Consider the following 14246-nt stretch of genomic DNA (forward strand, 5'->3'; position numbering starts at 1 on the left):
ATCACTTGAAGCGGGGACGACAGCCGGGATTTAACATGAAGGACTAATGTTTTTCTCAAATGAACGTTGTGAGGAGTTTGTTCTAAGATGTCTTAACGCTTCTCCCTTGACAAAGCCTTGCGTGACGCCTGGCAGATGACACGAATAGAGATTCGTGTATTGAAACAGCTCTGTAGGTTTGTAATGTGCTCACACGTTAATTAACAATTATCCTGCGAAATCGCGCGGAATATCGCCTGATACTTAGCCGACGAGGCCGTAGGCCGAGTTGGCTAAAATCAGACGATATTCCGCAAGATTGAGCAGGATAATTGTTTTATTATTCAACAAATTGTCAACGAAACACATTTTGCAGGTAGAAAAACTGTATTTATGCAGCGCTTTACAAGATTTCGGATGAATCTTCGCAACCTACGTATATCGCAGGATATCTGTTATGTACACCGGGATGACAGATAACGTTAACATTTTGACCATATATGGGCAGCACGCGCATTGTGCACTATCGTCTACAAGAAAGTAGTGTCTGTTTCCGAGATTTCAGCCGTGAATTTTATCGAAGGGTGAAAGCTGTTTGCCTTTAGAAAAAATTCTTCTATTTTGTTTCTTCTTGTGCATCACATTGAAAAGACGTCGTCGATGGATCGTTTCCAAAGGATAGGTTTTTTGCTACTTTGTAGGAGTATTTCGTTTTCTATTTTGGTGATTTTCGTGTCCATGGCTGTTCAATGGGTTTAAATATAATCTTTTTCATTGAATATGAACTAGTTTTCTTGAAAGATCAGACTGAGTATATTTCTCTCTTTAAAACCTGTTAGGTACGGAAGGGTTTCCTTGATGAAATTCTTTGTATGCTTCGCATACAGTGTTAATGAGACAAGGAAGGCTTTTTTAGACTGTTTAGGCAGTGTAATCTTCTCATTGAAGTTATTGACGTCGGTCGCACAAGGCTGGTTTCTGTGCTACGCGGCTGAAGTAGATGGTCAACAAAAGCTGAAATACGTCCTGTATATAGGGCAACAACAACTTTATTACCAAAACAATCACATCCTATATTATGGGTTTTCCGACAGGTGTGTATATAATAGTTTATTTCGGGTTAGAAATTTGGCAACTGTGACTCTGACTACGAAAAATGATTTCTTAGTTTTCTCAAAGTACATGTAAAAGGCTTTTGGCGGAAACAGACTACATCAGGTTTCTTTCCCACCTTATAGCTATTCTTGGTTTTCACATGACGTCATCAAAATTCTAAAATCCAAAATTGAGATATCCCTGACTTTTTATCCTTCACTGGCTATAAGACGTCCTTAATATATATCTTATTGAAGGCTTTTTTAACTCGATAGCATCCGCTGTCTTTAAGATATAACATTTTGAATTTCGGAGTTTCGCGCCACACGACATCCGGGGGCCCACCGCCGACGAAGGCCAGGGGGGGGGGGGGCGGACGCGGTGGTGGGAGGGTGGACCCGCAGCCCCCCGCCCGGGCGGGAGACCGGGCGGACACCAGACACCAGACGGGTCGACCAGCCACGACAGGAAGGACACGGACTCCGGCCCCCACACGCGAGGGGGAAGCGAGACACACCCGTCGGCGTCGAGAGCCGCGGGCGAGGGCCGAGAATGCACAGATTCAGAATTACTTCACCAGAAACTGAACCTGAGATCATGTTTGCCAATTCCTGCGAGAGTAGATTAAGTATTACCGTCTGTAATGTACTATGATAGTCTGGTCGTGTGGCTCAACAATGACAAAATCATGTGCGTCGCAGATATCGGCTAGACTTTACCCCTTAGAAGACGTACTGGTCAAGCAAGTGGATACCATGAGGCATGTACATCCGCAGGGTATTTTTTGTCTAAATGTTCTGAGGTCTCGTCATAAACACTGTGGACGGAGAGAAGACTCTAGAGGTGTTATAAGAAAAGATGATAAGTCGAGAACAATAGGTACGAGGCCCGTAAGAATGTGAGTTCAAGGGTGCTGAAGTATAGGGATTGAGGTGTGTATTTTTTGTTTGAATGCTAGTTTAGTTTTATTTTTAAGGGTTAGTTAGCTAAAGTATTTGTAAACACGACCACATCAGCTATGCTGCAAAACATTATCGTGTATAAATAAAAGCTTTATATTATTATTATTATTATTATTATTATTATTATTATTATTATATCAAAATGGCCGCCCGAAGGCTGTCACGTATGTTTAAAGAAAATGCCTAATCCTGTTATTTTTAACAATCTAAACGGTTGAGGTTTAACGAGAAGTGTTTATGTGAATGTTCACGTGCATCTCTGTGCGGACTGAGTCGCGAATAGTATTCCTGGAATTGAGAGAGGAACGAGAAAGAAAATTTGGAGATGAATGATGAAAAAAATGTAGCGGAACACAAGATGAGAGAACATGAGTGAGTGAGACCGGTTGAGTGGAAAGGAGAGGGAGAGGAGAGGGACGAGAGGAGGGGAGAGGAACACTGCTCCCATGAATCCGAAGGGACACGACACGGCGGCATGCCGCTGGGCAGCCATCGTGAAGAGCCCAGGGACGTGGCCCCACACCGGGGGGAGAGGAGCCAGGGCCGATAGGGAACCGGGAGCGGGAGATGCACAAAATTCGCCGACCAAGTCCATTTCTAGCGATGTTCATGAAGGTGAACTGACCGCTTTTTATAGCGGAAGTTAATGCCATATGTTTTTATTGATTTCCGACGGCCATCTTGGAGCCCTTTACATGGACTCCAGCATGGAGTTTCCATACTGAGCTCTCTAAATTTGTGTAAAATATTTTGACGGATAACTCAAGTACGGAATACCGTACAGACCTGAGAATTGGATACGTTGACTATATAGTAGTTTTCTACAACCTGTAATATTCTTGAATTTTTTGACTCAACAGTTTTGGATTTATTTTTTAGCAGCGCGTGACAGTAGCGTTACTTGCGTGACAGTGAAAACCAGCAATATATGGACAATAAATAATAGAAATAGGATTTTTAACTTCTGGAACGAAATCAAGATTTTTCCCCGGTTTTTCCTGAATATCGCTCTTGAGTTGTTTCTTTATTTGGTTAGGATGTCCCCGCTATGCGGGGCTTTGAACAGACGTCTTGGCCCCTAGGGCGGGGTAATGAGCCGGGTTTTAACACTTGCCAAATGTTAAATTCCCCGGTAAGTCCCGGGGGTCGGGTGGCCGGGGTTTCAATTGACTGATGCATAAGATACTCTCAAAGCCGGGAGATTTTTCTTATCATCTTGATGGTAGTTTTGGAATAAATAGATAAACAGAAAGGAGTCATCTCTCTTAACCAACAAAAACTATTACTTGTAGCCAAGGAAAATTTTTAAAAATGCGTTGAAAAGGCTTTGGGCCCTTGAAGGTTTTCAGACCATCTCGAAATTTTAATTTATCTGCGTGAGATCGAAAGCTGCAATACTGATGAGAAAAAAAATACAATGTACGTTGAAACGAGTTGATTTTGACAACACTCATAACAAAATGCCGCGGTATTTTGAAAGAAAAGCTCTTCGCATTATTGACGTTGTCTTGAAACATGTCCGAAAACATCGCTAAAACACCGATGTAGCGTGTAGCGTTGCCTGTCGACAGCTACCGACACCACTTCCAAGTCTGAGAGGGTGCTCAAAAATATATTGAAACTTTTAAGTAATTTTCTGAAACAATATGATAGTGTTGGTGTTTAATGTTAAGCCATGTTTATCGAGAAGTTGCTGTCGGTAGACACTACATCTTCTGCAGATAAAATTGATGTTACAGCATGAAACAGTTTATATTCTGTGGCTCTGTCTAAGCTGCATATGACAGTGCTGTAGTTTGATAGCTGTTTCATGTTCTCTGCAGTTACGTGCAAAAACTTGCAGGAAACAAGCAATTGAGATTCATTGATGCATAAAAAGAGCCAGTACAAAATTGTCATCTGATAATTAACTTAACACAGCCCGCCTGCTACAGATTCAAATCAGTGTAAGTTCTTTTCCTATTTCTGGGCATGGCAGTAAAATGAGTTGGCTAAGATCACACACTCGAATATTGAGGTCTCGCAAGATCTGTTGGCACGTTATCAAAAATATAACAAATTGAGGCAATAAGAGTCGTTATGAGCTCTTTCATTCGATAGTATATAGTTGTTCTTCTAAATAGTGTTCGAAGAAAATGTTCCTGTTTGATCACAAGTGACCTTAAAAATTTCATTTAAGGAAATTCTACTTTTTATGCTTCACTGAACCATGAGCAAATATGATATTTTTGATGTGAAACTATAGCTAGCGAAAATGAAATACAGCCATGATGCAAACAATGAAACAGGAGTTGATGGTCGTAGGACGAGTTCAAATTTGATAATAAAATAATTTCAAAATGAACTATTTCACAGGTTTGAAAATGAACGATCTTGTCTGATTAATTACGCGGAGTCCAATCTTGTTTTTCGGGCCTGCGCTGCTATTGTTCAGCGATGTTTCCTGGCTGGGTTTGTTTGTTTGACATGACAGCGTCATGTCACGTATCAAACGAAAACCCACTCAAGGAAGAATGCGGTCGAATATGCAGACTGAACAATACACAAAACACTGGTCATTTTGAACTGCGGTATAAAAGCTCAGTTAAGCAAAGTTGTATTCTCAGTCGAGGAAAACTTGCAGAGAGGCAATACATCATCGATTTTTTTGTGCTTATTTTTCAAACAAGCAGACAATACCACTATGAAGACGTTTAGCTTTCTTGTAACGTTTTCGCTCGCCATTGTGTTGGTGAATGCCTTCAGCACTGAAGAACATGTTAAACGATTTTTTCGACCCGAGCATAGAGCTCTTCTTCCCGCAATAACCAGCTTGCAGCTCGAAGACGAATCCATCCGAGCGCCGGATCCACAAAATGACGAGTCGACCAAGTGTCTAGCTCCCTGTGAACCAACATGCAACAAGCTGGAAGTGCCTGATTTTCTAGAGGTAAATATCACTCTTTAGTGTTTGATTTCTACTTTTACAACACAAATAAAGACCGACATTGCTATACTTTGGATTGGAAGTGAAATGCATGTCGTTGTTTACGCTTTATAAGTTCTAGATCTCAGCTGCGCCACGCCTTTTTACGAACTATCAACACACACATAGTCTCTTAGCTACTATTAGAAACTCACTATAGGCATGAAAGTGAAATGATTCATTCCGGCTTCATTCATTTAAAGACATCATCTCTAATTTTCATTTTTCTCTCTTCTTCATTCAACAGAAAAACGAGAGCTTCCACAAATTTGAAGCGAGGCCTATCAACTGCGTGTTGGCCTCGACGATTGTCTTCAACAGAGATCCGCTGTACAGATGTCAGTTCCTACAACTCTACCTGTTTGACTGCTGCAGAGCTTGTAATGCTGAGTACAGCAGCTGCATGATCCGAGTGGGAAGTCTTAACGGAGGCCCAGAATTCTGCTATCGCCAATCGTACAAGTGCATTTGCAAATGCATGGAAAAGCATACTCCACCTGAGATTCCACCGTTCCCTAGTCCGGGCGGTGGTCCAACTACATCTACTCAACCAACTCCGACGGCTGGCCCGACTGGTCCTTAAAACGAACGATGAAACTTTTCCTGAACATTGCCGGTACGCTACTGACAAAAGCAGACTGGGAACGACTGCAGTGTTTTTTCCTTGCTTTCGCTCTTTGTTCCCATGAAATATATTGTTTTTTGTATTACTAACTGCTGTTTAGTTGTATGGTAACTCGCAAAGTGTTTTACAGCTTGCGTTTTTGTGACATTAATTGTAAAATGATGTGAATTATTCAATAAATGTGTGAAAATATGTGTGAAAAGATGTTTTCAGTCATTTCTGGTTCTTCTTATGAACGAAAATCTGAAAATATAAAACAAATTAAAATAAGACCCCTCAAACTCCCATAAGTATCTTTAAGGTCTATCGCGAAATTGAATGTTTATAACGATTATATTAGAAAAAAAAAATTATTATCACAACATAAATATATCAGCAACACCCATTTTCCTGAAAATATTCGCCCCTTTCTGATTTATGTATACTCGAGTTGTTGTCAACTATAACAATAATATTAGAAGTCTTAAAGTCTTTATTAAGAAGCTAGTCACAACAGACGTGTGGCTTTACAATAAAAAAACAATCTAAAATAAGCTAAACTAGTAAATAAAAGCAAATAAAAACAGGCAGTTAACAAGATTATTAGAGAATTGCACTCTAAAGTATTCAGTTATAAAACTTCGAAAACCACTCTGGACAAATTGTGAATACAATGTATAATTTGCAGTGGAAGCCCATATTTGCTACAGTTAACGTTGTGTTGAGGTCGTAAAATACCACAAAAATTTTATTATTGTATACCAAATAAACTTTTCCCGATTGCATAATATCAGTGTTACAGTTTACTATATTTCTGTCCAAATAAGCTCTAGTTGAGCAGATCTTTGTGGTGCCGATATTATTGACATATTTTAAAAGAATCGATTCCTTTCTTCCCCGAAATAAAAGATAAATATTGACAAGCCCTTGAACTAAAATGTTGCCCTTGAGCCAATACTGCACGACGCTATGATGTATCTGTCTGAAAAACGTTATGCCACGGTCCTTAACTGATCATACCGCCTATTTTGGGGTCAAATATAACTTTGTACTTGAGATAAAACGGAAAAATACATAGAAAAGTCACGTAAATAGTCAAACAGGAAAAACTCTGATGGAGAAAAGTTTTGTATTAACGCTGTGGTATTGTTGTTTAGTAGTCTGAATTTTACAAGGATTGCAAAAGCAAAATTGTAACTTGTTTCTTCTTCAAAATATAATAAAAAAGCAAACTTTTTTAAACTTATCAAAGCGTTCAATCTTACCCAACATACGTGAGAATATTTTAAGTACAACGACCAAATTGATATTAACTAATACATGCATGTATGATTGCCACTCTCAACAACGAATCAAAAACAAGCCACAAACACTTCGCGTATTTTCCTTGCAACTGGCGTGATATAAAAGCTTTTAACACACCCAATCTCATTCAGTGCAGAAGGGCTTGTCCAAAAATCGTTCCCATTCGGTGCTTCTCTCAGTACCAACATGAAAGCGTTCTTAGTTGTTTGCCTTCTCGCTTTGGTCATAATGGCCGCACATGGTTACAGAAGACAAACTCTTGAAGATTTGTACAACGACGAGGCGTTAGAAGCCCTGGAAAGGACTCGAGATGAACCATCGCCGGATTTTAAAGAGAGACTCATTGATGCTCCCTGGGTGCAAGAGGACGGCCAGAATGATACTTGTAACTGCCCTGCAGAATGTGACACACTCCATCGTAGCAGGCTGCCACCTGATGTTCGGGTAAGTCCGATTGCTAAGGGAAATGTCAGTATCAAAATATACCGTATTTTCTCGATTAAACGCCGGGCCCCGAATAAACGCCGGGTCTCCAAGTTGTATTTAAAATCAACCCCTTAGACAATTATAAAAGGTTGAATATGTTTAAAAATAATGTCTAATTATATAGCGTAAAAATATGAATAAAATCATTTCTTAGAAACATAGGGCTGAAAAAACTCCGAATTCAAATAAACGCCGGCCCTATAGGGCCAAGTTTGAAATAAACGCCGGGGGCGTTTAATCGAGAAAATACGGTACAATGCTAAACGCCTTACGGAGAATTTCAAATTAGTAAATTCAACTATAAATAATTCTTATGTTTTTATACCAAATGAGAGAATACAAGCCGAGACAAGCAAACAACAATTAATATTTTATTTAATCTTCACAAACATTTGAGTAGTAGGAACTTCATGTAGGGATCATGGAGTATAGTATGACTTAAACAACGTATCTTCTTTTTTTCTTTTCTGGCAGAAAATTGACAACTATCTCAGCTACGAAAACTTCCCGGTGCTGTGTCGCGATGCATCAGCCATTATGCTGCCACCTAGAAGTGATAACAAACCACAGAGCAAGTATGTCTGCAAAGAAATGTTCGACTGTTGCCGAAGATGTAACCAAGCCTTTTACATTTGCCTAAGAGAGCCTGGGAACACCTATGGGTTCTGTATGCGCGCGGCGTACAAGTGCATGTGTGATTGCATTGACAAGAAATCTTTCGGGGAACTCCCTTATAAACCCGCAAAACCCTCAAAGTAATCCGTACAACAAGGCGGGACATTATTCATCAGTATAAAGTGATGTAATTGAACTGGTAATAACAAGAGCTTTGGTTTTCTTGCTTTCTATGAGAGTTTTTTTTTTCAGTGTTGGTTGTTTTAAGCTATCGACAATTTTTTGTTCTGTCTTAGTGAGTGTTGTAAGTTTGTTGTAAAAGACAAATAAACTCATTTGAAATGAACTTTAATTATCTATGTGCTTTAATATATTGAAATTTACCGGCTTTCATTTCCTTTCTGAAACGTCCGCAGCAACTCTCATTGCACAAAACAATTGTCTTATCTGCCTTATTTGTTTGTGTTCATTTATTTCGCCTTTTGCGCCAAACAAATTAACGCTTTATTTGTTCGGATATGCCCAATGACTGATCACAGTCACAACCTCTCGTCCGTGCTCTCAGTTGTGATAAAAAAAGATTATTTCTTCTTATCTGTATCCAAACACTGCCAAACAGGCAAATAACAATAATATCAACTTCTCAAAACCAATGTACATATTAAAACAACAATATAGCATGCAATCAAAAAACAAAAAAAAATTGCTATTAAGAGCTGTGGAATAACAGGGTCCGAATAAAGCCCTCATTCCCGAAGGTAAAAGCGAGGACTTTGAATTAGCTAAAAACTGGGTGTGCCCTGAGTCATTTTTTAAGTACAATACAATTGATATTGTCTGGGTTTCTGCGAATCACATATGGGCAGTATTGTGGATAAATGATTCGTACTCTTTCAGACGTACTAAAGAAAAGTTTTTACAAATTAAACTGCACTATAAGGTCTACTGCGATACTCATAATTGCTAACTCTTGGTAAATTATATACTTGAAAGGATTATTCTAGGGAGTAGATAAAATAATCGATGAAATGACTGTCTTGATTAACCGGTGTATGAAATGCCATGGGTTCGATTCCTGTCGAGGACTCAGAATTTTTCTTTGTCCCAAGCTTGTGTCATTGTTGGAAAATTCATCTTCATTATCTAATTGCTCTTTAAAATATCAATACATTGGCTTAGCTGGCAGGTAATGAGATTAAAGAAAATCATCAACAAGGAAATATCGTCTTGATGTAACGCCAAATTCTCCGAACTAACATTCAAAGAAATGACTGACAGTTAGTAATGAGAATTTCTATGTAATAACGAGCTTGGGTTTTCCGAATAGTTCATTGTTATAGTAGCGTTGATAAGCAAGTCAAGCAGAACCAAGGTGCTAAATACATGTTAAAAAAAGTTAAAAAAATCTGGATTGCTGGAAACGAACACACATCTAAGCTTACGTTAAAAGCAAAGTATAAAGTCTGTTTAAACTGCTTGGGCGGAAATAACCTTAAAGCTAAGATAATAGTTCCATGCTTTGGTTTCAAACAAACAAAATATACTCTTGTGAATCATTTTATCACCGCTCTTATCTGCTGTAGATTAGCTCCTCTAAAGAAAAATTAAGTTAAGCCAGGCTAGTCACCGCTAGTTTCTGTAGTTTGCTTTGCTGGGCTTAACCCGAGTTTTGTTATAAATTTCACATTTTATCCATATCACTTTGTACCGTTACGTTCGTTTAACTTTTTCCAGGAAAAGGAACTTTTTATAAGCAAAACAATGTACAATTCCGTGCAGTAGAAGTCTCGCAAGATCAGTACAGCTACGCATATTTTTTTAATGCAGAAAAATCCGTTACCTGCCACTGTCATGAATATGGGCATTGTAGTGGTCATTTGTTGCACTTCACTGGGTTTTTGAACCCGAAAAACAATAAATTGGGGTCAACTTAGCACGGATTTTTTTTTTGACGCACAGAATTGAAAAATAATCGGCATATTTTGGACGTACAGTGATAACAAATTTTATTTTACTGTAGGGTTATTTGTGTCCCCATATTTCTTCATTCCACGTAAAAGCCTGATGTAACAAAGTCTTGCAAGACCTAATTTATCCACAACGTTTGGAAATAAATAATCAGATTTTTTTGTGACAGACTCAAGAGAGATCATAGTCGCTCAACCGTTTCACACTCGCCATCTTAATTCGGACATCTTTGCAACTAACTTTGTCTTAACTACTAAGGCTTGTTCTAAGTTAAAACTCGCAGCTTAAAAGAGAAGCTAAGATATGTGAAAATGTGTCTGAGGAGACACTTTTCATCTGTATGTTTTTGGATCTTCTTTGCATTTCTTCTCTACAAGAATCGTGTTACATGCAGAAGCACGCAGCAACTTTCAAGACCGCCTGAACAAAATGCTGAAGCAAGAAGCTTGAAGATGAAAGGTGAAACAGGACAATGGATGCTAGATCAGACAAAACGCGATCCAGAAAAAGCTATTTCATGTAACTGTAGTAATTTCTGCCCTAGTCCCAACAGCTCAGAACTTCAGGTACGTTGGTAGCATTTCGTGTTGAGATTATTTATTACTAATAAAATTTGGGCGTGAATTACAATGATTCCTGTGAAAATATTGGTCCATTATTACGAAGCGTTTCTGTATGCTTACCGTAATGATGAGACTTTTCGGGTTTTGTTTAGCGGTCTTTTGTTTACCATTTCCCTTGCAGAAACTAGTCTGGATTGAAAATAACCCTATTTTCTGCAAAGAAACTGGAAGACTGGATATCGAGATTATATATGGTCAAAATGTTAACGATATCTGTCATCCGTACATAACAGATATCCTGCGATAATCGTAGGTTGCAAAGATTCGTCCGAAATCTTGTACAGTTTTTCTATGTGCAAAATGTGTTTCGTTGACAATTTGTTGAATAATAAAACAATTATCCTGCTCAATCTTGCGGAATATCGTCTGATTTTAGCCAACTCGGCCTAAGTATCAGGCGATATTCCACGCGATTTCGCAGGATAATTGTTAATTATAAGAAGAAGTGAAGGGCTGTCGATAGGCTGTCGAAGGGTAAAAGATACCGTTTTTATTTTATTTATTTTATTTTTTTAGCCAAGTGGGATTCTAATAATATCACTTATATCTAATCTTATGTTCGGAGACCTTGAACTGATCTAAGTCTTCTGAGGTCCAGCGCAGATTCACTATGATTGTTACACAACGTATCTACTGGTGGTGCATGACATGTCGCTGAACAATAAAACCGAAGGCTCTGGATTTGTCATGCTGGTTACCAGAGCCTCTCGGAGCTATCCAAGATGGCGGATTGACTTTCGTAAGAAATGCCCAGGGAAGATACAGGAGTGTAGAAATTGCGAAAATGAGGATTGTAGCGAGAGCTTGGGCAAAATATCAACAGCTTCTCATAACTCACCCCTGGAAAACTCAAACTATAGGAACAGGTAAGAACGATTGAGGCGAAACGACAAGAAACTTGAAAACGCAAGGCGAGCTTCTCTCGTTGCATTGCATGCGAAATTATATAAAGTGGGCCGCTCGCAGCCACAGTTTAGCTTTTTATATGCTTCAACTAAGACGGAACTTAGTGAAACGGTAAAAAGTAAAACCAGTTCAGAGGTTTTTCTTATATAAAATTTATGCTTTTGTAGTGATTTAAAAATATGCACAAAATGGTAATGCACGTACCCTATCAATGTTAAGCCCGAGAGGGGGGAGCTAGGGATTGGTCGGGCATGGAGTGGGGATTTTGACAATTTCTTAAAGAAAGCAAATTATCCACCTGTGGGACAAAATAATTGCTCAAAATCCCCACCAAGGGGCAAGGAAAGGTGGTCAAATGTCCTTCAAACCTTGTCGCAGGGGATCACATACAACCAGGCATAACTAATCGATGACATCAATGACATCAATGAAATCAATGAGTAATCAATGAGTAATCGATGGGTAATCAGTTGATTAGTCATTGATTATTGCCAATGATCAATGAGTAATCGATGACTAATCGATAGGCCACAAATTTTTTTGTCATCGATTAGTCATTGATTGCATTGATTACTCATCGACATAGTCTCGTGGTTGAAAACCAGAACTTGTAAAAGTATAACACGCTATAACAATCTAACAATATCATGGTAACACGTGAAAAAAGTACAGAAAGTAAAAGTGCTTGCAGCTGTTCCGGTGCGTAATGTAAGTGCTTATGATGGCTGTCTCCCTAAGCTGAAGCAGTTTTACTTTGCTGACAAACATCCACCGACCAAAATCTACCAGTATAACCACATAGTCGATTCTTATCTTCGTACTTGTTAGTTTCATTTCCAGACTGGTTGGTTTTCCTGTTCAATTGTTTTGTTATTAAGTAAAGAGTTGGGTAAAGTGAAATATTGAAATATTATCTGTATTTGTGCTTAGGCCTTCACGTCTTGATATGCCGGAAGGTTATTTGACCTTTTGTGAGGGCGTAATTTCTTTAACAAGAATGTCAGTTTTAAAGCAAAAATATGACTAACATAGAGAAAGCAAGAAAGCAAGGAATGTGTCTTTTGTGTGCAGTATGATAGTTGATGAGTAATCGATGGGTCATCGATGAGTAATCAATAACATCAATAGGTAATCAATTACATCAATGAGTAATCGCTGTCATCGATGAGTAATCGATAGGCCACAAAATTTTTGGGCTTCGATTACTCATCGATTACTCATTGATCATCGCCAATAATCAATGACTAATCAACTGATTACCCATTGATTACTCTTTGATTACCAATTGATGTCATTGATCATCGATTAGTTATGCCTGGATACAATCAAAACCCCTGCCCTGGGACAGGCCTCATGATCAAATTCCTGTGGTTAGCCAAACCCCTCATCCCTCGGGCTTAACACTGTTAGGTGCATAACACAAAAGTTGTACATCAACAATTTTCAACAATCAGCTACTGAGAAAGAAAACAAAGATACCAAAAGTCATTCTAACTTCTTTCTATAAGCTATAAATACGGTTAATTTAATATTACACATAGTCTACTTTAGATTCCTTCATGGCCATTGTTTGGGCTTGTCACACGTATGCTCAGGAGGGAGAGTGTTGTGTGACAAGCTTAAACAATGACTGAAAAGAAGATTAAGTCTACAGTACCTGGTACAAAAATGATGACTCTAATATTGTCTTCTGTTTCTCTTGTTTTTGAGGTGTTCTTGTTGCTGCTGGTGATGTTGTTACTCAACAGTTTGTTGAGCGGAAAGGCTTTAATCATGATTGTATCAGAACAGCTCGCATGGGGGTCGTGGGTTTAATTATCGGCCCTGTACTAAGAACATGGTACCTAACACTTGACAGAATTGTGCCCGGAGCAGCAAAGACTGCCGGCTTCAAGAAGATGCTTCTAGATCAAAGCCTCTTTGCTCCTGTTATGATTTGTTTCTTCTTTGGAGTAACAGAGACTTTAGCTGGGAAAAGGCTCAGTGACATTAAACAAATGCTCCAGGAACGCTACACAGATGCACTGATTACCAATTATAAAATATGGCCTCTCGCACAAACAATTAATTTTACATTTGTTCCAATTCAGCATCGTGTGGGATTTGTCCAGATAGTGGCGATATTTTGGAATGCATATATGTCTTGGATGACTAACAAGCCATTGGCCGAGCCTACCTTAGAGAGTGTAAACTCAATCCACTAAAACAGGTTTAAGCTCTCTCCTCTTGTCTCTCCTCCTTCTCCTTGCCTTATTCAGCAGCTCGTAAGGAAACTAACATTTTCTGTGTAAATGGCTTGCCCGCAGTGCTACAAATGTCTTCTTTTTCAAAAACATTCATTCTGTACTGTGTAATCATGTGTTTAAATAGTAAAGAATTCAATGATTTGTGTTACTCAAGAAATAAAATTTGTATTCTTTCATAATCTTTTTTTATATTGAACTCATGATGTCACAAGAATAAATTTTGTGAAATTGTAGATCAATTTAATTAGTTGTGAAGATCTGCAAGAATGTTTTGGAAATATTCACAATAGCCAGCTTTTTATGGCATTTCTCTGCTGAGATATGGACAATATAAACTAATAAATCTATTTTACTATGTATCTGTACTTTCCCTTTTGAACCAGTAGAAAAATAATAGAGTTTTGTTTGAAACTATACAATTCCCTGGACCTCTATAAAAATGTCCCATTCTTTCAATTACACTAAGTAAACTTGTCTTGTCTAATAATTTGA

At 38.5% G+C, this 14246-nt stretch overlaps 4 protein-coding genes across 5 annotated transcripts; all 4 read left to right on the forward strand.

Annotated features, from left to right (window-relative positions):
- Positions 1 to 4622: 4622 nt before the first annotated feature.
- On the forward strand, positions 4623 to 5828 carry LOC144665559 (uncharacterized). The gene is made up of 2 exons (XM_078526810.1): positions 4623 to 4965; positions 5249 to 5828. Exons 1-2 carry the CDS (start codon positions 4720 to 4722, stop codon positions 5582 to 5584), a joined length of 582 nt encoding a protein of 193 aa, XP_078382936.1. The 5' UTR covers positions 4623 to 4719; the 3' UTR covers positions 5585 to 5828.
- Positions 5829 to 7028: 1200 nt separating this feature from the next.
- LOC144665560 (uncharacterized) lies at positions 7029 to 8357 on the forward strand. The gene is made up of 2 exons (XM_078526812.1): positions 7029 to 7354; positions 7871 to 8357. The coding sequence occupies exons 1-2, from the start codon at positions 7097 to 7099 to the stop codon at positions 8153 to 8155; spliced, it is 543 nt and encodes a 180-aa protein (XP_078382938.1). The 5' UTR covers positions 7029 to 7096; the 3' UTR covers positions 8156 to 8357.
- Positions 8358 to 9140: 783 nt separating this feature from the next.
- On the forward strand, positions 9141 to 11223 carry LOC144665166 (uncharacterized). Of its 2 annotated transcripts, none has more exons than XM_078526340.1 (2): positions 9141 to 10545; positions 11119 to 11223. In XM_078526340.1, exons 1-2 carry the CDS (start codon positions 10291 to 10293, stop codon positions 11182 to 11184), a joined length of 321 nt encoding a protein of 106 aa, XP_078382466.1. In that variant the 5' UTR covers positions 9141 to 10290; the 3' UTR covers positions 11185 to 11223. The 2 variants fall into 2 exon arrangements, with proteins under 2 accessions (XP_078382466.1, XP_078382465.1); XM_078526339.1 differs by lacking the exon at positions 11119 to 11223 and adding an exon at positions 10724 to 10849.
- A 27-nt stretch (positions 11224 to 11250) lies between these two features.
- LOC144665162 (mitochondrial inner membrane protein Mpv17-like) lies at positions 11251 to 13937 on the forward strand. The gene is made up of 2 exons (XM_078526335.1): positions 11251 to 11468; positions 13219 to 13937. The coding sequence occupies exons 1-2, from the start codon at positions 11387 to 11389 to the stop codon at positions 13710 to 13712; spliced, it is 576 nt and encodes a 191-aa protein (XP_078382461.1). The 5' UTR covers positions 11251 to 11386; the 3' UTR covers positions 13713 to 13937.
- Positions 13938 to 14246: the final 309 nt, after the last annotated feature.

Source organism: Oculina patagonica, chromosome 9 (assembly GCF_052425735.1).
Source record: "Oculina patagonica isolate OP01 chromosome 9, crgOcupat, whole genome shotgun sequence".
Lineage (NCBI taxonomy): Eukaryota > Metazoa > Cnidaria > Anthozoa > Scleractinia > Oculinidae > Oculina > Oculina patagonica.

What these genes read in the sequence shown, in the direction of transcription:
- LOC144665559 (XM_078526810.1), top strand. Translation starts at nt 4,720, where the DNA reads ATGAAGACGTTTAGCTTTCTTGTAACGTTTTCGCTCGCCATTGTGTTG. An exon ending in AAGTGCCTGATTTTCTAGAG is followed by an intron (nt 4,966 to 5,248) that starts GTAAATATCACT and finishes TTCATTCAACAG; the next exon opens with AAAAACGAGAGCTTCCACAA.
- LOC144665560 (XM_078526812.1), top strand. Translation starts at nt 7,097, where the DNA reads ATGAAAGCGTTCTTAGTTGTTTGCCTTCTCGCTTTGGTCATAATGGCC. An exon ending in GGCTGCCACCTGATGTTCGG is followed by an intron (nt 7,355 to 7,870) that starts GTAAGTCCGATT and finishes CTTTTCTGGCAG; the next exon opens with AAAATTGACAACTATCTCAG.
- LOC144665166 (XM_078526339.1), top strand. Translation starts at nt 10,291, where the DNA reads ATGTGTCTGAGGAGACACTTTTCATCTGTATGTTTTTGGATCTTCTTT. An exon ending in CCAACAGCTCAGAACTTCAG is followed by an intron (nt 10,546 to 10,723) that starts GTACGTTGGTAG and finishes TTTCCCTTGCAG; the next exon opens with AAACTAGTCTGGATTGAAAA.
- LOC144665162 (XM_078526335.1), top strand. Translation starts at nt 11,387, where the DNA reads ATGAGGATTGTAGCGAGAGCTTGGGCAAAATATCAACAGCTTCTCATA. An exon ending in AACTCAAACTATAGGAACAG is followed by an intron (nt 11,469 to 13,218) that starts GTAAGAACGATT and finishes CTTGTTTTTGAG; the next exon opens with GTGTTCTTGTTGCTGCTGGT.